Here is a 22,892-nt window from a genome sequence, read left to right as displayed (position 1 = left end):
AGCTGTTCAGTAGGACTTCCCTCACCCCTGTAGCAGGGGGGAAGAAGGGAAAGTGGGCTTGGGGGGCTGAACTGTCAGGGTGGTGGCTGATGATAGCGCTGTGCCAAAGTAGCCCGAGGGTCCTCCAGCCACAGCGGCTCCTCCCAGCCCTACTTCCCGGGAGCTCTCTGTGTCCCTGCGTAGGACAGGGAGGGGACCAGGGGTTCCTGGATGAGGTGGGGCCTGCAGGCCTTGAAGTCAGGATACCCAAATAGAAGCCACTCCCCGGTTCAGCTCCACGGGAAAGGAAGATCTGGCGACACCTCTAAATATCGCGGGAGGGGGTGGGGTAGGGGCTGCCAAACAAATGTTCTGCATTTGGAGCCGATCCCAGGCCTGGGAGCAGGCTCTTCCTCCCTTTGGGCTCAAGGCTGAGGGCTGGGGAAAGATGAGAAGATGAAGTCCCAGCCCCTCTGACTCCTATTCCTGTCCTCCTGCCAGGGAGGGGTGGGTAGGGGCCTCCCTGACAGGCCCTCACTGTCTGCTTCTCTGCCCATGTCTCTGCGTCTCCATCTAGCACCTCTGTCTTGGGCACTCAGGCTCCATTTCACACCTCCTATGCCCCAGCCCTCAGGGGCCGGGATCCCGTCTCTCCCCATCCCGCCCTCCTGGCAGCCCAAGCCTCCGCTCTCTCCTTCCTGTACCCACTGCTAACAAGGCCCTATCTGATCCTGCCAGGCTGCCAGGCCTGGGGCCAGTGCACTGGCAACCAGGCAAGGAAGACCCACTCCCTGCCGCTCCAATGGGACAGAGGTGCCCTGTGCTTGCTCTCCCCAGGCCCTCGGGCACCTCCGCTTGGGCAAGGGCCCAGGACCAGGGACCTAGCCAAGCAGTCCTTCCCTGTGCCCGGTGCCCACCCTACGCCCCACAGAGGGCCACTGGTCCCCTACATGTTACGAAACTGGCTGTTGGTGCCAATAATCTCAAACAGGATAGAAGCGAGGACGTCCCTAAGGGGATATATCATGGGAGGCATATTCTCTTTGGAGGTGACAGTCTGTCAATGCAGCAAAAGGAACAGGGGTTGCACAGTAACAGGGACATTCCTGGTGGTAAGAACAGGAGTGGTCATCATTTGTCAACAACTGTTTACTGAGCATCTACTACATGCCATGAACTATGCAGGCACTGGGGAGCCACAGATAAAGAACAATGTGCTTCCTCACTCAGGCAGCTTTACCTACCAGTTGAACAAGGGCTTCTGAGTGGAAATCATATCTGAAAACAGAGACGTGCCCTAGGTTATGGGAGCAGAGTGCAGGGGGCCTCACCTGACGGGGGCTGGCAGGGTACGGGAGCGGGGAGACAGGGAAGGGTGTCCTGAGAAGCTGAAGGACGAGCAGGAGTGGCCAATGGGGGAGGAGGGGGAGGAAAAGGGTTCTATTCAGAGGGAACAGCATATGCAAAGTTCAGAGGCAGGAAGAGAGCCTGGGCAACTGAGAAAGAGAGGGAAGGCTCGTGTGCTGAACGGCGGAGGAGGGAAGAGAAAGCTCACGATGAGAAGGAAGAGTCAGGATTCAGGGGCAGAAGTCTCATCACATAGCCAGGAAATGCAGACTTCTTCGTATTTGGAGGCAATGAATGAATTCTGAAGTGAGAGCTTCTACAGGATTTTAAGCAGAGGTGACCTGACGAGGTTTGCATCTCTTCCTCTGGGTAAAGGAGGAGGAGACAGTCTCATTCTGTTGCCCAGGCTAGAATACAGTGACGCAATCTCAGCTACTGTAACCTCTGCCTCCCAGGCTCAAGCGATTCTCCTGCCTCAGCCTCCTAAGTAGCTGAGATTACAGGTACTCGCAAACTAATTTTTGTATTTTTTGTTCATTTGTTTTTTAAGACAGAGTCTCGCTCTGTCACCCAGGCTGGAGTGCAGTGACGCCATCTCACTGCAACCTCCACCTCCCAGGTTCAAGCAATTCTCCTGCCTCAGCTTCCCGAGTAGCTGGGATTACAGGCACCCGCCACCATGCCTGAATAATGTTTGTGTTTTTGGTAGAGACAGGGTTTCACCGTTTTGGCCAGGTTGGTCTCAAACTCCTGACCTCAGGTGATCCACCCACCTCAGGCTCTCAAAGTGCTGGGCTTACAGGCATGAGCCACTGTATCCGGCCCTATTTTTGTATTTTTAGTAGAGATGGGGTTTCACCATTTTGGCCAGGCTGGTCTCGAACTCCTGACCTCAGGTGATCTGCCCACCTCAACCTCCCAGAGTGCTGGGATTACAGGCGTGAGGCACCGTGCCCGGCCCAGGTTTGCATTTCAAGTCAAACTCTGGCTGCTGCGTGAGAACAGGTTGGTGTGGGCAGGTGGGCTTCAGAGGCTGCTGCCTGCCTTAGTGCCAGCAGGAGACAGTGGCGGTAGAGAGGAGACCCTGAGGAAAGGGACTCTCAGGACTTAGTAATCCACAGTAGGGGAGGGAGCAGGATATGCTGGCAGAGGGTCCCAGGTTTTCGGCCTGGGCAGCTGGGAGATGTAGGACTATTTTCTGAGCTGCAGAGTCCAGCAGGAAATTGTGACCTCTAGGAGGGGTGGGTGGACATGTAGAGCTGAAGCGCAGGAGAGAGGGCCAGGTTGGAAGCAAAAATTAGGGGGTCTGGCCTAGAGATCCCCCAGAGAGAGCATGGGATGAAGACCACCCTGGACGGAGCTCCAGAGATGCTCCTGACGGAGAGGAGATGCCTGGGAAGGAGCTGGAAAAGGAGGCCAGGGTAGCAGCAGAACCAGGGGACCGCAGGGCCTCAGAACATGCTGTTAGCACGGGAACTTCTGGGACAGCAAGACCTTTGTCAGGGTCATCGCCCAGAGCCTAGCTCAGTGCCTGGGAGCCCAGGGGGTGCTGAATAAACATGTATTAAATAAATGAATGACCAGGCAGACAACGGGACACACTTCTGAGCGTCCCAGAGGAGGGAGCACAGAGGGAAGGTATCCCCCCGCCCCCACCCCTCCAATTAGTGCGAGGCAAGTGGGAGGTTATTCTGGGGCCTCCTCTGGGTAAATATAGCTTCTGGACGGGGTGGGGGCCGGGCGGGGGGCCGGAGGTGGCTTCCTCAGTTTGTTTGGGGCACTTCCTTATAAGGCTGTGCAGGCTGAGGCGCCTGGAGGGTGAGGTCAGGGGCTGAGCTCTCCGTTCAACCCAGACTGATGCTGTCCCGTCCTGCTGCTGCTGCTGCTGCCGCCACCGCCACTGCCACCAGAGTCTCAGAGGAAATCAAAGGCCTAGGAACTGGGCTGCGGCCAAGGGAGGGCAGAGTGTGGCCTCTTAAAGGGCTCCTTTGGCCTTCGTGTCTGCGACAGCCCAGCCCTGGAGTGCGGAGAGTGTTTTCCAGGGCCCTCTTGGAAGGAGATGCTGGACACCCCATCCCCTGTGGGGCCTTGCTGGGTCTGGATCATCCCATGGCGCCACACAGCTAGGACATCCGGCAGTCTAATCTCCATCCCTGCCACTGCAGGGTTGGGGCCTCTTTCTCCTGTCTCTTGAGATCAAAGAATCAGAATTCATTTATTGCCTCGGAAGAAAGGCCCTGGTCTTCCATTCCCCCCTGCACCCCCCTTCTTCTCAGCCCCTCCCTGGGGAACCAGCTGCTGCCACTTGACCCTGTGGTGTCACAGCTGCTGTCAGCAATGCCATCCTCATGAAGCAGGGAGAGAGGAATGTGATTTAATTTCAGCTGGAATGTGTCCTCTGAGGCTGCCCATGGAAGGGAGAGGGAATGGAAACCAAGCCCACCTAAGCCTGGGAAACCCGAGACGACTCTGGGCTTGGGGACAGTCTCCTGGGTCCCAGCTGGACCCCCAGCCCCACCCACAGGGGAGGGCTAAGTTCCAGGATGGGGTCCTGCAGCAGGGCAGAGGGAAGTTAGACTTGAGGGTATTCCTGAGAGGTGGGAAAAGGGACTGTTTCTGGTATGCAGCTCAAGTGCCTGAAGAAAGGACCCAGGCAGTCTGCTCCCGCATGTACAGGCCGACCGTAGAAAGACTAGGATGAGAATCTCAAGAAGCTGAACCAGGGGAGGGGCTGCTTGGCTCAGAAGCAGGGGGAGGGACAGAAAGAATGGCCTCAGGTGGGGCCCCACAGAGGAAAACGTGGCCTTCTCTCTTTCCTATCTCATGGCACTGGGGTCCCCCATCTACTCTCTGCTGCCTTCCGCCCCAGGGAGCCCTCTTTCCCCTCTCCTTCCTCTTTCTTTCTTTTCTTCTTCTTCTTTTTTTTAACGGCACCTCGCTCTTTCACCAGGCTGGAGTGCAGTGGCACGATTTTGGCTCACTGCAGCCTCCGCCTCCCAGGTTCAAGTGATTCTCCTGCCTCAGCCTCCTGAGTAGCTAGAACTACAGGTATGCGCCGCCATGCCCAGCTAATTTTTGTATTTTTAGTAGAGATGGGGTTTCACCATCTTGGCCAGGATGGTCTCGATCTCTTGACCTCATGATCCACCTGCCTCAGCCTCCCAAAGTTGTGTGAGCCACCATGCCCGGCCTTCTCCTTTTTTTTTTTTTTAGGGATGGAGATCTCGTTCTGTCACCCAGGCTGGAGTGCAGTGGCACTATCTTAGCTCATGGCAGCCTTGTACTCCTTGGCTCATGACAGCGATCCTCCCTCTTCAACCTCTCAAGGTGCTGGGACTGTAGGCGCAAGCCACCAGGCATGGCTGATTTTTGTATTTTTAGTAGAGACGGGCTGTTGCTATGTTGCCTAGGCTGGTCTCGAACTCCTGGGCTCAAGTGATCCACCCACTCTGGCTTCCCAAATACTGAGATTACAGGCATGAGCCACTGTGTCTGGCTGGCCCCCCGGTCTTTCTAACAGCATTCCCACACCCAGATCAGGCATGTCTCTTCTCCCACATTTCAGGTGTAGAGGGCCTGCCTCCTACTCCCCAAAGCCTTCCCCAAGCCCAGCTATTCCAGGGGCTCCAGTGTGGATGTCCCTCCTGTTCTTGATGCTCTAAGATGGATCCTAAGTCCCAGAGACCCCGGCCCTAGAGCCCTCCTCCTTCCCTAACCCTCTCTTCTAATCGGTCTCCCCTCCCCACAGTCCTGTTCACTCTCCCCACCCCCATGACTCAGCTGTGGCTCCAGAAATAAACCGAGGCAGGTGCCAGGAGGCCTCTGTCGAGGAACCCCCCCCAACAGCTGCAGTCTCAGCTGCTTGCAAGTGCCAGGCCCCCAGCGCCGCAGGAAGGATGCCTGGGAGACTTGACGATGAGGGAATGCTCGGTGGGGGAAATGCTCCCCGGCTCTGGCCCCATCCTGGGTCTTCAGGACTCCACCCTCTTCACTAAGGAGAGACGTTTGCCACTCAGGGACCCAACCCTCCTTCCCTGTCTCCCCCTTTTCACCTGTCCTCTGTCTTCTACCTACCTTCCTCCCTCCTCCCTGGCCCCTTCCCAATCTCTGAGTCCTTTGGTCTTTCCAGGATTTCTTCCTTTCACTTGCCAGGAAATTATGTCAGAACTTCAGTTCACCTCGATGGGGAAAGTGAGACACAGAGTGATGTCCCTTGCCAATGATACCAGGAGTTCCTAGATGCTACCTGGGGTCTATAGAACATGGGCCAGGCCACGTGAGGTGGCTGACGCCTGTAATTTCAGCACTTTGAGAGGCTGAGGTGGGAAGATCACTTGAGCCCAGTAGTTGGAGACCAGCCTGGGCAACATGGGGAAATCCTGTTCCTACAAAATCAAAAACAAAAATTTGCCTGCACCGTGGCATGTGCCTTGTAGTCCTAGCTACTCAGGAGGCCGAGGCACGAGAATCGCTTGAGCCTGGGAGGCGGAGGTTGCAGTGAGTCAAGATCAGATCTCTGCACTACAATCTGGGCCACAAAGTAAGAACCTGTCTCAAAAAAAAAGAAACAAAAGAAAGCATGGGCCAGGGGACTGTGGGCTAGCTCCCTTAAATACTCCAGCCCTGTGGTCACCAACCTCCCCTGTTAGCAAGCTCTCTAAATACTCAGGAAGAGGCATCCGGGAATAAACACAGAAGCCACAAGACCCACCCCCTCAGACAATAAACTAGTCTAGAGTCTCTCAGTGGGGGCAGTTTCCTCACATTCTTCCTTTTCTCCTGTTTTCTTTTTTCTTTTTTTTTTTTTTTTGAGACCGAGTTTCACTCATGTTACCCAAGCTGGAGTGCAATGGCGCGATCTCGGCTCACCGCAACCTCCGCCTCCTGGGTTCAGGCAATTCTCCTGCCTCAGCCTCCTGAGTAGCTGGGATTACAGGCACACGCCACCATGCCCAGCTAATTTTTTGTATTTTTTTTAGTAGAGACGGGGTTTCACCATGTTGACCAGGATGGTCTCGATCTCTTGACCTCGTGATCCACCCGCCTCGGCCTTCCAAAGTGCTGGGATTACAGGCTTGAGCCACCGCACCCGGCCCTGTTTTCTTTTTTCTCCTCTTTTTTGTGATCCCTTCCTCATGCTCTGCCCCTGCCTCTTTCAGTTCCCCCTTTCCAGGAGGAAGTCGGCTGCTCTGCAGCATACAGACTGGAAGTCAGATCTCAGGAAGGACCTCCAGTCTGTGGAATGACAGAACTCTTGCACAGCTGAGAGAGATAGCACCTGGGCCCTCACCCCAGGCAGAGATCTGCCTGCAGCCCCCAGGGAAAGTCCACCCACCCACGGGAGTCTGATGGGCTGAGCATTTTTGGAAGTCTTTGGGAGCTGCTGTGTCACAGCATGCAGCCTGAACAATGGGGCCCTTTCTCTCCCTGTGCAGGAGACAGGCCCACAGACAGGGCCTCATGGCTGGGACAAAGGCCCCAGTGAGGTCAGGACCGTGCTGTGGGAGTTGGGGGTGTGGGGGAGGAATGGGGAGGTAGGTGTGTGGTAGAGCAGCCTGGAAGGAAGGAAGCTAGAGAGCCTGGCCGATGACTTGGGGGTCTCTGGAAGGCCGTCTCACCAGGCTCCCAGGCCGCTCAGCAATGCTCAAGCCCTAGATCTCACCCAGGCTGGGCCTCTTCTCTCCATACACATTCTGATCTCTTTCATTCCCAGGAAACTGAAAACTCTGCGAAGGGACCCCTGCTTAGACATGGGGGAAGGAGGCTGAGAGCTTAGCCACACGTCCAGGGGTTTGGCAGGGGAACGCACATCATTAGATAGGTGCTGTGCCCTGGAAGCAGAGGCGGACCCAGGTGTGGCCCCTAATCCATATCCCCAGAGATGGGGCTGACACTCTATGAGGGGCCAATTCCTCCTGCCCAAGACCAGCATAGGACACACACACACACACGCATGCACGCACGGACTGGGCCAGAGATTGGACTCTGTGCAGGGTGCTGAGTCACCCGTGGACCAGCTCCACCTTCCCCAGGAAGCCCAACAAAGCCAGGAGAGGGCTTCCGTTTCCGGCCCTGCCAGAGCAGCCCAGCAGGTGTCAGGGACAGGGCAGGATTCCAGCTTCAGCCTCTGTCTACCTCTGGAGCTCCCCTGATCAGAGAAGATGATGGAGCCCTCCTGCCGCTGTTGGGGAGAGTTGGTGAGAATGCCTTGATGGGAAACCAAAGCCCCTTCCAGCTCACCACCATGGGCTCTGAGGAATCCAATATACCATCTAACTCCACCTCAGGGAAGCTCCCTTAAGAACCCAAGGACAGACACTGCCCCTCCCCAGCCTTTTCCTCTTCAGGCCCTACTTTCAAAGGCCCACCTTGATCTTCGTCCACTTACAGTTCCAGTTAAATGCCCTGAGAGCCCTAAAAATGCATTGACTGGACAATCGCAGGGTAATATAGGATAAAGTGAGGGTCTACTCTGGCCCCAGAATCATCCTTTTTCCTATAGCTCCTTAAGAAACAAAAGCCCCTGCTCCCTAGCCACACCGGGCTGAGTGGTGTGGGGGGCAGACGGTGGGGCAGGTGAGGCCTGGGTGGGGGAGGAATGTGGTGGCGGGTGGGTGTGGGAGGTCACACTGCTGTATCAGAGACCAGCTGGTTTCGGGTTTAGAAATAGGGTGGGGAAGGCACAGGAGGTGGGCAGGGATGGCTTGGGAGAGCCCTGGCTCCCATCCACACAGAGCTGCATTAAACCTCCGTCTGTCTGTCTTGCCCGCTATCTCTGGGTCTGCTCTTATCACTCCCAGCCTTTGCTCCGCTGGACCCGTCTCCCTGTCTGTGGGCTTTACTGGCTTCAGAGAAGGAAAAAGTATTGGCCACGTGGGCGATGTGCTGTAACTGAGTGGGCACACGCAGGAGTGTGTACACGTGACAGTGTGCGCGTGTGTGCCTATGTCTGCGTGTGCCTGAGGATCTGCAGCATCGATTCATCCTCATCATGAGACAGACCGCATCCTGACACGCACTTCACCAGCGGTTGTGTGCTCGGGGAGAAGAACACACACACACACACACAGCACGCGCGCGCTCGGTCACTCTCTCTCCAGTTCTCAGAGAGTGACCTCACCCCTTCAACCTCCGCTGACTCACAGCCCCCAGGGCCAGCGCAGCCTGGCCGGAAGTCTAACCCCCCGCCAGCCAACCACCCTCCCTTCCCCTCCCGCCTCCTCAGTACGCAGGCCCGCGGCGCCCCCTGGCGGGACCCTGGGGCTCCTCGCACCCCTCCGCCCGTCTCCACCGGCGCACGCGCACAAGGCACTCTCAGAGCGCGGTGCTGGGTCCGCGGCGCCCTCTGCTGGCCGCTGCCTGTGAGGCCCCCGGGTGGTCCCTCGGAGCCCAGTCCACCGCAGGGCTGGGAACCTCCCCCTGGCCCTTAGCTTGTTTCCCTGTTTCTTGCATCTCTGCCTCCTATGCTGGACGGAAGCCTTCCTGCGGCCTCACCCCTAGACATGCTGCCGTGCCAGGGGAGCTCTCCCTTCACCCGCACTCTAACACCCCCTGAGAGGTCCCTCTGGAAGCTCAGAACTGGGGCGCCAAGGCACCAACCTCTGCCTCCCCTCTGGGACCCCCGCCCTTCTCCTCCCCAGGCAGAACTCACTGGCGTCCGCTTGGCTCTTAGGCACTCAGGGTACTCCATCCCTTTGCAAACATGCTGCATCGCTCCGGCTGTGCCCCAGCCCCCGTGCGATCCTCCATTCCTTACGTACTTACTGGCAGCTGTCTGTCTACCGCTGACATCTTGGGGACGTCTCTGACCTTCGGAAGCGAATACACACCGAAGCTCTATGTACACTACGAGGCCCTGCCCACCCACACCTCTCTCTCTCTCACAGACACGCACACAGAAGCATCCAACTTGCTTGGGCTCAAATGCAGTTTTATTTCCTGCTGGCCTGACAGACACTCCATCCTGCAGGCCCATTCCCTTGGAAAACCCAGAATGAGTGGACATAGTGCTCCCGAGAGGAATGGAGGGGAAAGGATGGCTGCCAGGGAGAAGGCAGTGGAGGCACTTAGGGACTTTCCCCGGCCCTGAGGGGAAGAGCTGGTGCCCAGGGGAGGGGGAGGGGGACTGGGCTGGGCTGGAGCCTCCCAGGTATTTCCCAGAAGCCCCTTCAGGCACTGTCACCTGCACTTCGACGCCACCCTTCGTCCCGTTGTCACTTCCTGTGGTGGCAGGAGCACAGGGTATCGGGAGGGTTTGGGTGACAGGCCGATACTGTGGCCGGCAGGGTGCAAGGCTTAGCCCGCTAGGGACCTGGGGTGGGGCTGGAAGGTGGGGTCAGCAGCGCCTTCCAGCGTCCCAGTAGCCTCCCCTGACGTCCTTCTGGGGCCTTCTCTGGGTGCAGAGCTCGGGACTGGGGAAGACACACACGCTCACTCTCCACCCTGGCTCCTCCTCCTCCTCTCCTTAGAGCCTGCCCTCTGGTATTCGCGCTCAGCCCGTAAGGGCCCAGAATGCGGCTGCATGTTATCAGACATCAGCCCTGAAGACCCCCAGAGCCTCCAGCCCACCTCTTTCCCTTTGCCTCAGAGAGGAGCAGTGGCTGTTCCAAGGTCACATTGCCAGTGACAGGCAGGGCTGAGCCTGGAGTACAGGGCTACCGTTGGTTACCGTCCCCCATCCCCACCTGCCTCCTCCTGGCACTCACAGGCCTTCGGGGCACGCAGGAGATCTGGGGGGTCCACCAACGACCGTCCTCCTTGCAGCGGATCAGCGGCGTATTGCGCTGGGCTAGTCCTTCTAGGCACTGGTAGCGTAGCACCGTGTCCACCTCGTAGCGCAGCCGCGGGCGGCCAAACACTCGAGCCAGGGGCAGCTCTGGTGGGGGCCCACAGGACACTGCGAAGGGACACAGTTAGGAACTGGGAGCCTGGCTCTGTGGGTGGCGGTTCCCAGAATCTTCATGGGGAAGAGAAAAATGGGCCACCACATGACGAAAAAAGATCCGGGATTCCGAGTGGACCCACATAACTTGTTAGCTCTCCCATGGTCTGGAACACGTTCTGGCTCCGCTGTGTAGCTTTGCACTCTCTGTCTACAGGAATCAGTCCCCCTGCTCCCCTAGCCCACCCCTCCACTTCCTTGCTGGGACCCTCCTTTGCCCGCCCTCACCCAGCCCCATCTTGCAGGTGTAGGACAGGTGGTAGTTGCAGGGCACATCACTCCATTGTCCCTGATCATGCCACACCATGACCACGCAGTTCTCTCCAGACAGGAAGTAGCTGTCAGGCTGCCCAGGGTTCCAGTTCTCATAGAGCTGGGGGGACGGAGGAGGTGGTGAGGAGCTCCTACCCCAGGAGCTCTGGGAGAGGGCCTAGAGGATCTGGGGAGGAGGACGGGTGTGGGAGGGCCCAGGGTCAAGGGACAGGGTCAGGAGGGTGCTTGCAGCAGGCTCCCTGGAAGGCGTCTCAGCCGGGGCTGCAGAAGCGGAGGCCTGCGGCACAGAAGGGCGGGAATCTCAGGGCCCCAGAACCCAAGGCTAGGGCTGAGGAGTAGGGGACCTCCCGGCGAAGGGTAAAGGAGAGGGAAGAGACTTTAGGGGAGGGAGAATGGGAGGCAGAAGGGAAGAGAGAGGGACACAAGGAAGGGAGGAGAGCCCAGGGGGACCAGGGTAGGGGCACGAGAAAGGGAAGGAAGCCGGAAAAAGACGGGGACAGGATCAGGAGGGGTGGGGGTGGCAGGGGGCAGAAGCGCTTAGAGGAAGCGAGCTGGACGGCAGGGTCGACCGGGGCCTCTCACCAGGGGGACGCCATCCGACCACAAGAAGTCGCCTTCGATGGTCCTGTCGTTGAGCCCGATCCACTGGTACTCCCGGTACCGATCTAGGGAGACGGAGGCGTGCAGTGAGCGCCGCTGCCAGCAGATGGCGGCCGTTCCCCGCTCCCGGGCGGTCTGCGGCTACGGCCGGCGAAACCCTTCCCGGCCATCCAGAACCGCCCCTCCCGGGTTCTTCTCCCTCCCTCCAGCCTCTGCGCAAGGGCCAGATGGAAAGCAGGAGAATGGGGGTGGGAGAATAAGGAAGATATCGACCCAGGCTAGAAAAGGGGCGCTCCGGAAAAAGAGTGAAAACTTTCAACAAGATTGGAGTTGGGGGAGGCGGACGGAGGGAGGAGAGCCGGGAGGTTGGAGTGGCTGGAGGCGGCCCCCTGCGCGGCGGCCCGGCCCACACACGCGCACTCCACGGCGAGGCCACTGCCTTCGCGTAGGGTGGGAAGGAGGAAGAGAGAAAGAGAAAGGGAGTGAACGAATGGGTGACGGAATGCAAGCTGGAGAAAACCAAGGAAACAGTGCATGGGTTAATGAGGAAAGCGGTTAGGAGAGTGAGAGAGTGAGAGCGGATGGCGGGGGCCCCTCCCTCCCTGTCCCCGGGCCCACTGTTGATGAAGTCCTGTTCCTCGGGCGTGCTGATGCTGGCCAGATGCGCGCCGTACATCCGGCACTGGGTCTCTGCGTCCTCCCAGCTCCTTCTTGTGGAAAAGTGCTTGTAGCAGGCGCCCTGGAAGGCGTCCCAGCCCGGGCTGCAGAAGTGGAGGCCTGTGGCACAGGAGGGCGGGCATCTCAGGGCCCCAGAACCCAGGGCGGGCAGGTATCCTGGAAGGGACTGGGTTCCTTCCACTACCGCAGGCCGAGAGGGGCGGTACTAAAGGGGCAAGAGGCGACGCCAAGGAGCTAGTGGAGAATGAGGGGGCTAGCAGGAGCCTGGAGGGGCTCTTGGGCAGGGGCCTTTTCTAAGAGACAGGGACTGGGGTGGGGGATGGAGTTACGGCCTGGGTCTCCATACTAAAGAGCAGTGCTCTTCTCTCCAGGAGAATGGAGCCTGTCATGTATTGACCGCCAATTAAATGCCAGGAGTATGCTTTGCACTGGTGTCAAACGGACCCTCTATGAGAGGCATTTTGGTTTCACTTAGATAAGAAAATTGAGGGTAGCGCTCAGGGAAGTTGTGCAACTTGCCTAAAGCAGGGACTCATTAATGACAAGGCCAAAACCAGTGTCCTCCCTCCCCCCTCCTAGAGGTAGCATGTTATGGCAGGGTCCAGGCTTCAAACCTGCACCCCTCCATCCCTCAACACTCACCAACATCGCACAGGTCCCCCCCATAGCCAGGCAGACATATGCAGTGGACCTTTCCCTCCACCTCCAAGCATGTCCCACCATTGTGGCAGGGGCTGGGGACACAGTCACCTAAGAGGGGAAAGAAGTGAGGCGGGGGGGAGCAAGGCAGCCCGACGCTGCAGCCTGAGACCTCCAGGAGAGGGTGCAGAGGGTCCCCCAGCCTTGACCTTTCTGTCCTGGAAGCTGTAACAGCACCCTAAAAGCTCCCCTAGAGCCTGCCTCTGGTCACAATCCAGCCCTGAGTTCTGGGTTTCTTTCCTCTCCCCGCTCCCCACTCCAGCATCGGACCCGCCTTGTGCAGGCCATTGTTATGGTCAAATGTGAGCCCAGCCCAAAAGAGGCTGGGGAGAAGTGGCCAGGAGGGCCCACGGGACCCAGGCCCTGGATGGAGAAATATGCTGGGCACAGAACGTTACAGATCTAAACTCTTATCTTGCTCCTGGCTCTTCTGTGTGACATTGGGCAGGTCATTTTTCTTCTCTAGGCTTGGAGTTTAGTCCCTCATCCCCTTGTCTTTGTGCCAGGTCCCAGCACAGTTCTGTATAGTGTAAGTAGGATGAATGGAAGTGAAGGAGGGGACAGGAGGATCACCATAGCAACAGTGGAGTGTGGTCTCCCTTGACTGCTCCTGAGACCTGATATTGGTGTGGTCCACATGAATACTAACTGCTCGTCCACTGGGCAGTCAGTCAGCCTTACAGTGGTCAGTGGAGATCCAGCCCACTTTCCTCACTCTATGCCCTGCCCCTTCTCCCCTGGCCGCAGCTCCCATTGTCCTGCAGTGCCGACTGGCCTCACACATGCAGCTCTCTCTCAACATCACTCAACCTCTCGCCTCCCCTTCTTATATCCACAGACTCTTCCCATTACAGGCTCCCTCTCCCAACTCCACTTTGGGCCTTCTGCAGGGTCTCCAACCTAGAATCCAGCTCACCCGCTCCTTCTGGCTCCCTCTCCTCCAGGCAGCCCTCTTAGACTAACACACTACCCTGAAGGTCTGCAATCTGTTGTCTGGATCTAGCTGCATCTGGGTAGGCCGGCCATCTGCTTTACTGGATTTTTTCTCTCTGGATCCTGGTGTAGGAGGTGGCTGTCCTTAGAGTGTGCCTGGGTGCTAGAGGAGCTGTCAGTTTCCAATCTTTTCTGGTTCAGATGACTCAGGGGAAGCTGGCTCCACAGACCAACTATGAAGGTCAAGGCCCTCAGCCATGGGAGATAAAAACCACCCCAGGGCGGGTCCCTTCAGACTTTACCATCCACCTCTAGCAGCCATGGCCAAGGCCCACAATGCTTCATGCTGGCCTGGCCACAGATCCCCCTGCCTGGTGGGAATCAGAGTGGGGGTGGAGAGAGAAGCTGGAGTCGATTCAAAGAATTTTGCTGGGTTGACCTAGCTGTTTTGGGTAAAATGAATCCGCTTTTCCAGCACCACTCCTCCTGTCATCTTCCCTCCTGCCAATAATTTCTTCCCAGCTGGTAGTGCTGCCCATCTCCCAACCCCAAAGGAAGAGGTATTTCATTTAACCCATTAAGCACCAGGCCCCACAGAGGGGAAAATCCTGAACTCCCCTCCCATTCCTCGTACTTTCCTGCCCCTCCTGTTGTCCTTTCTGCTCCTTCCCACTCAACCCTCCAACCTTGGGGGACAGAGGCTCTTAAACTTGGTCTTTGGTCCCCTACCCAGGCCATGGGTCCCTCCCCCTAGCTGTGGGCTGCAGAACCTGAACCCAGTGCAGACAGAGTTGTTTGAAGGAACTCTTCTTCTTGTTATCCTTCCGCTCCCTTTTTAGGGATACCTACTACCCTACACAACCAAGAAGTTTTTCCTTTCTTCCCGTTGAAACAGCAATCAAGACTTCTCACTTACCCTCCAGATGGGGGAACTAAGACACTGTAGATACCTCCAATTGTGCTCCTTTTCCCACCAAGCCCCCTCCCTATCTGCCATAGGGCTGAACTCCAAGGCCAGTTGCACAGGGAGCTGACAGTTGACATGAGTAAGCCTGGGTGTGACGCGGGATGTGATCCATCTAAGACAGGGGTCCTAGGGCTAAGGGAATCCCAGCCTTCTCCAGGGACCTCCACTGGGAATCTTAGCCTTCCTGAGTAGGGAGGGCTTCTCTCAGACCCCAGAACCTGACTCCTTTCACACTCTCCATCACTTGCTCCTCGATCTGTGTCTTCTCCAGCATTAGGTACTTTGAGACCCCTTGGGTTTAGGGAGAGTGAAACCATTCCTTCTAGGGAGTAAGGAATGGTGATTAGTGCAGGAGTTAGAGTTAGTGGAGAAAAGGGAAGCTGTGTGTAGTGGGATGAGAGTTAGATATCACCCCCTGCTGAGATGCAGGGCTGGGGCTGGGGGTGAGGGCACCTGAATGCCAGGGAACTGCTTCTATGCTGAGACTATCAGTTACTATGACTCTTGGCACCACCAAGATGGATCAGAAGTGAACATAAATGCACAACACATGCACCCCAGGCTGAGTGGGTTTCTCCCCATCAGGAGTGAAGGACTACAACTCCCAGCACTGCCTCAGACTATGGATGATGACTTCTCTGGGGGTAATGTGTACAGCCAAATTTTGGGATCTCAGTAGCTAGGAAGAAAAGTGTAGACAAGCCTAAGAAGGAGAGGCTGGGGGAATAATGAGGGGCTGTTATACTGCTGGGACAGACAAGGGGAGAAGCCGAAGATGAAAAAGGAAGAGAGGCCAAGACACACACAGAGAGAGGGAGAGACAGAGCCAGAGAAGAAGCATCCAAGTGCTCTCCATGACACAGACCCATGGAATGAGAGGGGTGGACATCAGGAGATGGAGACAGAGGGTACCAGATCTTGGTTACAAAGCGGTTTAATAGAGATTTATTTCCAAGGCTTGTTTTCCATGAAACAGTCAAAAAATACTTCACAGAAGTAGTTGCTTAAGGCTCTGTGGGGGTACGGGCTCTCCTGGACCCCAGAGGTTGAGGGATGGGAAGGGACTCCCAGGCTTCTCTGAGATCAATGGGAGGCAGCTAAAGGGGATGGCACACAAGAGGGGGATGGGAGTAGTGGGAAATGGGCTGAGCCCTGAAGGCTGCAATAGGTGATGAGGGCCTCTGGAGAGGCCTGAGGATGCTCTGTGGGGCTGGTGAGATGTAAGCCACAGGTGGAGGGCCTGACAGCGGGGAAGGGTCACAGATGGTCAGTGGAGGGGCTGGGGTCACAGGGTGAAGACTTGGAGAGCTGGGATGGAAGTTGCAGGTGAGTATCTGAGATTGGAGACCCATAAGTAGAGGGGGGTAAGAGAATGGAGGCAAAGGACAGGAGAGTTTGGGATGATGATGGGTTAAAGGACTACAGGTCAGGTGACCCAGAGCTGCAGTGGGAGGAAAAGAAGTAGGACAAAGAGGGCAGTTGAGCCTCGGACAGAATTACCTGATGCGGGGACCACGGCCACTCCACCTCGGCTGGCGCTGTCAGTGGGCAGCACTGGCTGGGCCTGCACTGAGGTCCCTGCTGGGGCAGTTCTTCCAGAATTATCTTCAGAAGGGGCCTCCAGCTCCCTGGCACCCTCAGGGGCCCGTGTGGCTGGAAGCAGGGAAGGGGCATCCTCGGAGCTCCCCGTCTCCTCGCTCTCTCCTCGAGGTACCCCAGATAGATCAGGACCACCAGTTTCCTCCCCCACCTCTCTTGCCCCAACCAGAGTGGAAGGTGATGGGGAAGCTAGGTTCCCCTCCCTGGGAGTGGGCAGAGTCTCAGTAGGTGGTCCATGGACCCTTGGAGGCCTGGGAGCTTCTGACTCTCCATCAGGAAGTGGTGATGCATCAGGATGCAGAACTGCCTTTGCTGGCGCCTGGGAGAGTGACTCCTCCTGGTCTGCTGGCTCAGTGGGGAGAGAGGTCTCAGGGCCTGGGCTGCTGAGCTCGCTGGGCCATGCCCGCAGGGCCTCATCCTCCACCTCCTCCTCTTCTTCCTCTTCCTCTTTCCCTTCTTCATCCTCATATTTCTCTTCTTCCTCCAATGCCTTGCCTTCCTCTTCTGAGAACCCCGTGGGCGGTACCATGGATTGCGTTTCAAATTCTAGGCAAAGCACAAACGGTTCAGCACCAGGGACAGCGCCCACACCGGAAGGAAAGAAAAAAAGGGGAAGGGGAGGGTGGGCCCTGGGGAATAGGGAAGAGTCCGCCCTGAGGAGAGGTGGTCCTTGCTCCGCACTGGAAGAACGTGACCCCAGCTACGTTAAGGCAGCACTTGAGAAGGCTGTGTGAGCCGCCATTAGCCCCAGAGAACATGGTCATTGCATCTCTGTCTCCTACGTCTCCTACTCTGTCAAAACTAGTCTCTTTTGGGCGGGTGAGGTGGAAGAGGGACCAAAGAAGGGGGGTCCCTCCTTTCCAGGGGGCAGCTCCTTAGTGCAAGCATCTCTAGTTCCATAGAGTTGCAGGTAGAATTTGCTGGAAAAGCGAAGGTTGGGAGAGAGACAAGAAAGCTGCCCTGCACCCCTGAGCTGCTGAGAAAGGACAGGGTATATAGTCATGCCATCCAGGACCCCAGCATCAACCTGGGCTTTCCTCTTCTGCCCCCAACTTCTTTCAGATCAAGACGTCCTCAGGATAAGGGGTTCAAGTTACCTAGGAGCGTCCTAGGGGCCTCTGCCGGGTCTTCTGGAGTGGAGCTTCCACCTCCTCCATCCTCCATGATGGGGATGGAGTAGATGGCTCCACGGGACTCGCTCTCCATGGCTTCCTGAGGCAGCTGCAGTTCCTCCAGGGTCTCTGTCACTGTGACGATGGCCTCTAGTCCATCAGAGGCCGAGTCGGAGGCTGGGTTGGCGGCCTCAGGAATGGCAGAAGGCTGGGCTGAGTCTGTGGCAGGAGGAAAGTGCTGATGCGAGGCTGAATAGGTAGCTCTGCCCTTCCGGGTCGCAGCCTGCACCATGGAATTCTCTCAATTCTCTCACATCTTCCCTGTGGAGCACCCAGTGGGGCCCAGGGAGCATCCCAGAACTTTGTCACTCATTTCTCAAGCATTCATCAGGTGCCTACTGTGTGTCATGCCAAGTATTCTCCTGGACGCTGAGGATACAGTGTAGAACAAAACAGCAAACCTCCTATCCTTAAGGGAAATTATATTCTGAATACAGATGACAAACAAACATATATTACACTGTTCAAGGTAAAGAATACTTGAGCAGAGTTAGAAGATAGAGTGATGGGAAGTATTACTTTGGAGTGGTCAGGAAAGGCTCAGGTGTGAGATATTCCCAAGGGGCAGGGGCTGGAGCCAGCAGGATGGATGAAACAGCTTTAGTGCCTTGGGATCTTGGGCTTGGGACAAGGTGTGAGGGGTCCCATGCATTCCCAAATTCTTTTTTTTAGACAAGAGTCTCATTCTGTCACCCAGGCTGGAGTGCAGTGGCATGTTCCCAGCTCACTGCAACCTCCGTCTCCTGGGTTCAAGTGATTCTCCCATCTTAGCCTCCCAAGTAGCTGGGACTACAGGCATGCGCCACCATGATCAGCTAATTTTTGTATTTTTAGTGGAGACAGGGTTTTGCCATGTTTGCCAGGCTGATCTCGAACTCCTGGCCTCAAGTGGTGCACCCACCTTGGCCTCCCAAAGTGCTGGGATTATAGGAGTGAGCCACTGCACCCAGCCTCCAAAATTCTTGAAATAGAAGAGGGGAGGCTTCCATCTCCTCAGGATAGCTGGGGGGCAGAGTGCAGGAATAACTTCAGGCACCACGTGAGGATCTCAGTCATGGGGCAAGTAGGCAAGGGAAGGGGCCACCGCCTTCTGGGATCTACTCCCTTCAAATAACCAGAGGTTTAGAATGGTTTACTTGTCCTCTGGGAAAGGGAGCCAAGAGCAGAAAACCAGTGAAGTGAAGGTGGAATTGGGCTAAGAAAAGCCCTGAGGGCCGACTGTGCTCAGCCAGGCAGGACAGGACAGTGCATCCCTGCCTTCATCACCCGCTCCAGTGAGCCTTACTCCACACCAGACCTTGTACCCTTGCTGCCTCTGTCCTCCACCAACTGTAGTCCCAACTGGAGTCATATTCCCCCTCCCCATGCCCCTCTTCATGATCCAGTCCATTTCTTTCCAAAACAGTGCTTGGCTTGGCACATAATCATAACCAGCGCATAGAAGTTTTAGCTGTTATTATTGTTATTATTACTACCCCGGTTCCAGGAGGCCTTTTCAGATGGATCCATCTTCCTATGGACATTTACTTCCCCATCCTTCCCCAGCCCCCAGCCAAAGATGTCCACAGATCTGTCCCAATGGAAGTAATGCTTTTCTCTCAGTCACTCCTCATCCTGGGAGTGAGGCATCTTGTCTTCCCTTGGCTAGGGTTTCCGTGGCAAAAGCTGCGTCTTCCCCTTTTAAACCAAATGCTCCTTGAGGGTAAAGGCTGTATCTTCTCCTCTCATTTCTGCTTCTAGCTCTTGTAGCAGTATTGCACGCTTACAATCGGGGAAGGACCCAGACACGCCATGGCAATGCCTCTCTGATTGTCAGTCACCCTTGGCCTGGGCCTTTTCCCTCTAAGGGTCCCAGGAACTACCTCCCCTCTAGCTTCCAACATAAGATATGGGCAGTTTTGAGTGCAGTGGCTCACACCTATAAATCCTAGCACTTCAGGAGGCCCATGTATGCAGATCGCTTGAGCTCAGGAGTTCAAGACCAGCCTGGGCATGTGGCAAAACCCCATCTCTACAAAAATTACAAAAATTAGCCAGATATGGTGGCATCAGCCTGTGGTCCCACCTACTCTGGAGGCTGACATGGAAGGATCCCCTGAGCCCAGGGAGGTTGAGGCTACAGTGAACCATGATCACACCACTGCACTCCAGCCTGCGTGACAGAGCGAGACCCCATCTCAAAAAACGCAAAAACAAACCACAAGATGTGGGCAGAAAACTATCTCTATTCCCAAATGTACTTAAGATCCTGCTCCCTTTAGGGGGAATTGCGTCCATCACCAGTATTTGCTAGTTAAAGATCTGACACCTTCTTTAAGCTGTAGGTTCTGGAAATCCTCCAGAGGGCTCCTGAGGGCATTTGGTTCTTGACTGGAACAACCTGAGCAGATTACTCATTGGATTCAGAGAATGTTGGTCATCTCTGCTCTGCCAATAAGCTGACAGGAAATGGGCGCTCTTTTCAGCAGCCCAGCTGAAACAAGCAAGGCATGGACACTGGTGGGAAGGCAGATAAGGAGAGGCCAAAAGGTGACCATTCCTCGGGCCAAGACAGACACCACACCAGGGCGCATGCCCGGAATTAGACCCCTCGATGACAAGCTGGACTTCACCCAAGACCCCTTCAGGCAAATGGCAAAGCCCTGAGCTACACTGATGAGACCGGGGTAGGTCTTTTAGAGCTCAGCTCTGCCTTTCTGAGACTGGTCTCAGCTTCTGCAGGGAGGTGGGCTCACCTCGGAAGCAGTAGACGTTGAAGCGGCTGTGCTTGTTGGGGAAGCCAGTCTGGTTGGGGAAGAGGAAAAGAGTCTTGACACCTGGCAAGCCCCCACCACAGCGCTGGCTGGGTGTGACGATGGGGTAGCGCACACTGCCGTCAGCCAGCCACCCTGGGCTGCAGCGGTCCAGGCCACCATCCCAGGCTGCATACAGCTGGCCCGTGGTGGCAATCTCTGCACCCCGTTCCTGGCAGTATGCCCGTGCTTCCTCCAATGTCAGCTTTTCTGGAGGGTCCCCCAGGAACAGTTCTCCTGGGTGGAGAAGAGAAGGCTGGGTTACCAGGCAGCTGGTAGCTCCTTCCACTCTGGGCTCCCATAGGAACTCTGGGCAAACTTCTCCAGTTCCCTCATCTGTGGCAGGGAGTCAACTACTCTACTTCATAGGATCAAAGACTCAATAGAACCTCAAGATGGATATTAGAGCTCAAAGGAATGGGGCCCAAACTATTCATTCTGCAGAGTCATGCACAGAGTCCACCCAGCAGGTGACAGATGAGCTCAACTCGGTATCCTGCTGCCTGGCTGAGACTTTGGTCTTGAGCTTGCTCTGTGACAGTGTTTGCAGAGAGGGACACCAATTGTCTCCTTCCTCCTGCTTGCTCCCTTAAACTTGGGAGGGGTAGTAAGGTCCTGCAGAGGCCTCAGGAGGACCTATGGGCACTACAGGGGTGGGAGATTGTCCCCTGGAAATCTCTCGCTCCCACTCACCATTCAGGTCTTTAGCATAACAGTAGACATCATAGAGGTCATCTGGGTCCATGACACCGTAGTTCCGGACCCCGGGGAAGCCATCCATGTCTCCATAACAGGCCTCTCGTGGGGTCTGGATGGGATACCTGGGGAGGACGGACAGAATCACTTAGTACGGATGCTTTCACCAGGGAGCCAGCCCATACTGACTCTCCTGAGTCCCACTGCCCCCTCAGTGCAGCCACTTGCGGACAGCTGGCCATCCTCCCAGCTCTGCAGGGACGCACATGCTCGGGGTCCTCTCCTTCCCTCCTCAGACCCGTCTCATCCCCCAGAGGCAGAGAGCCCTGTATGCCCAGCCTGATGCAGCAGGCAGCATCTGGCAGAAGGGGGGCCGTGGCCACCTCAGGGGCACATAGAAGTCCCAGTCCACAGCCCCAGCCCATAGCCCCAGTCAACAGCCCCAGCCCACCTCACGGTCTGATCCGACAGCCAGCCAGCATCGCATTGCTCATAGCCTCCAAGGTAGGCAGCATAGAGCTGCTCCGGGGTGGCAATGCGGGCTCCGATGCGGGCACAGGCCTCCTGGGCCCCAACAAAGGAGAAAGCGTAGCGGGCAGAGCCCTCTCGGTAGAGAAAGACGACCCCTGTGGGGCAGAGAGGACCCCTCAGTCAGGTGACCACCCAGCACACTGGCCTCTCCTCACCCTCCTTGTCACTCCTCTGTACACAGGGGTAAAGTTCAATTGTGCTCATTCTACAGCATGAGGGACTCAAGTTAGACTGTGGGCAGAATTTCCTCCACCTGAAAAAAGGAGGCAACAAAGGCATGTGTCTACCTCCTCACTCTTCCAACCCAGGCTGCGCCTTCCAGCTACCTTTGCTTCCCCCTTACACTGTGGGCTCCCCAAGAGCAGGAGACCTCCCTTCCCTGGCTTCCTCCCTCCGGGAACCTCCCTGCCCTCTCACCTTTGACCTTGACCTCCACAGCGTCGCTGCTGTCATCGATGCCGTGCTGGACCTCGCAGCGGTAGATGCCTGAGTCGTTGGGGCGCAGCTCGCTCAGCGCCAGGGAGACATCGGTGAGCGACGCGGGGTACGCAGGTAGTGCCACGCGGAACAGGTAGGCCTCGTTCACCTTGACGCGCACTCCCCGCGCCACCAGCACCTCTGCCTCCCGGCCCCCGGACAGGAAGGTCCACTTGACCCGAGGAGAGCCCAGCACCGCCCGGCGGCTTGACGGCGGCCGCAGGTAGTGGACGTGGCATGGGATGATGAGGGCGCCGCCGAGCACGCCCTGCAGTGGCGCGTCGCCGGAGATGCGCACGCGGAAGGCACGGTCCTCTGTGAACGGGTGCAGCCGGCTGGAACTTCCCGCTGTGGACCCTCGGACTCCCACCCGGTGGCCTCCAAGCCCCGCTCCAGGATCCCTTCTTCCGCCCCAGGATTCCCTGCTCCCCCTAGGACCAGGGGCCAGGGTCCTGCAGCCCTATCTCTGGGTCCTCCAGGCCCACCCCCACGGTCTCCAGACCCCTCCCCCAAAGTCTCCCAGTCAGTGCTGCCCCAGGATTCCTTATCCCGCTCTCAGAGTCTTCCACTTCCCCTCCAAAATTCCTAGACCACAGCCAAGGGTCCTCTGACCTCACCCTCTGGGTCTTCCGACCACGCCCCCTTGGTCCTCCAGCCAAGTTTCCCAGTCTATTCCCTTAGGGTTTCCTTCAGGGTTTCTCCCATTTCCGCCCATTTCCCACCTCCTAGTTCCAGGGTCCCCCATCCTTCACCTTAGAGACCCAAAACCTTGCCCCAGCGCCTCTCCCTAGTCCTGCCCCAGGAATTCTCCACACCACCAGACGCTCACAGCTCAGCCCTTATTTCCAGGTGTTCCAGCCTGGACCCTTCCCAACGGCCCTCCCAATTATCTCTCTTCCTGGGACCGCTGAGCCTGGAAGCAGTTGGTTAGGGCTGAATAAGACAGAGATGGTGACCCCAAGTGGGGTGGCTTACCTGAGCTGTCTCCTTCCAGAACATCTGCTAGGGCTGCAGGAACCTGGGCCAGGACCAGGGCTGCCAGCAGGGGCAGGAGCAGCTGAGCCATGCTGCAGGCTGATGGAAGGACTAGAGAAGGAAAGATGGGGTAGACTTCAGGATGGACTTCCCCTGGCTCCCTACCACACCCACGTGGGTTTGCACCTATCCTGGCTCCAGAAGCCCCTTACCTTCACATCACCGTGAACTCT

General features: G+C 56.9%; 1 protein-coding gene across 2 annotated transcripts in view; it reads right to left on the bottom strand.

Annotated features, from left to right (window-relative positions):
* Positions 1-9,235: 9,235 nt before the first annotated feature.
* The window catches only part of BCAN (brevican), an 18,142-nt gene continuing 4,485 nt past the window's right edge, over positions 9,236-22,892 (bottom strand). For both annotated transcript variants that reach the window (XM_017510024.2, XM_017510025.2), the window contains exons 2-14: positions 22,660-22,770; positions 21,625-21,999; positions 21,128-21,302; positions 20,674-20,801; positions 19,924-20,217; positions 17,114-17,347; positions 15,918-16,562; positions 12,461-12,568; positions 11,759-11,917; positions 11,123-11,205; positions 10,496-10,640; positions 10,032-10,222; positions 9,236-9,737 (exon numbers count right to left, since the gene is read on the bottom strand). In XM_017510024.2, the coding sequence (XP_017365513.1) occupies positions 9,630-9,737; positions 10,032-10,222; positions 10,496-10,640; positions 11,123-11,205; positions 11,759-11,917; positions 12,461-12,568; positions 15,918-16,562; positions 17,114-17,347; positions 19,924-20,217; positions 20,674-20,801; positions 21,128-21,302; positions 21,625-21,999; positions 22,660-22,750 (2,736 nt within the window). In that variant the 5' untranslated portion in view covers positions 22,751-22,770 and the 3' untranslated portion in view covers positions 9,236-9,629. The remainder of the gene's footprint in view (positions 9,738-10,031; positions 10,223-10,495; positions 10,641-11,122; positions 11,206-11,758; positions 11,918-12,460; positions 12,569-15,917; positions 16,563-17,113; positions 17,348-19,923; positions 20,218-20,673; positions 20,802-21,127; positions 21,303-21,624; positions 22,000-22,659; positions 22,771-22,892) is intronic.

This window comes from Cebus imitator, unplaced genomic scaffold (genome assembly GCF_001604975.1).
Source record: "Cebus imitator isolate Cc_AM_T3 unplaced genomic scaffold, Cebus_imitator-1.0 Scaffold427, whole genome shotgun sequence".
In the NCBI taxonomy this organism is placed as follows: Eukaryota; Metazoa; Chordata; class Mammalia; order Primates; family Cebidae; genus Cebus; species Cebus imitator.
Note: the sequence above shows the minus strand (reverse complement) of the source record. Positions and strands in the feature narration are given on the sequence as shown.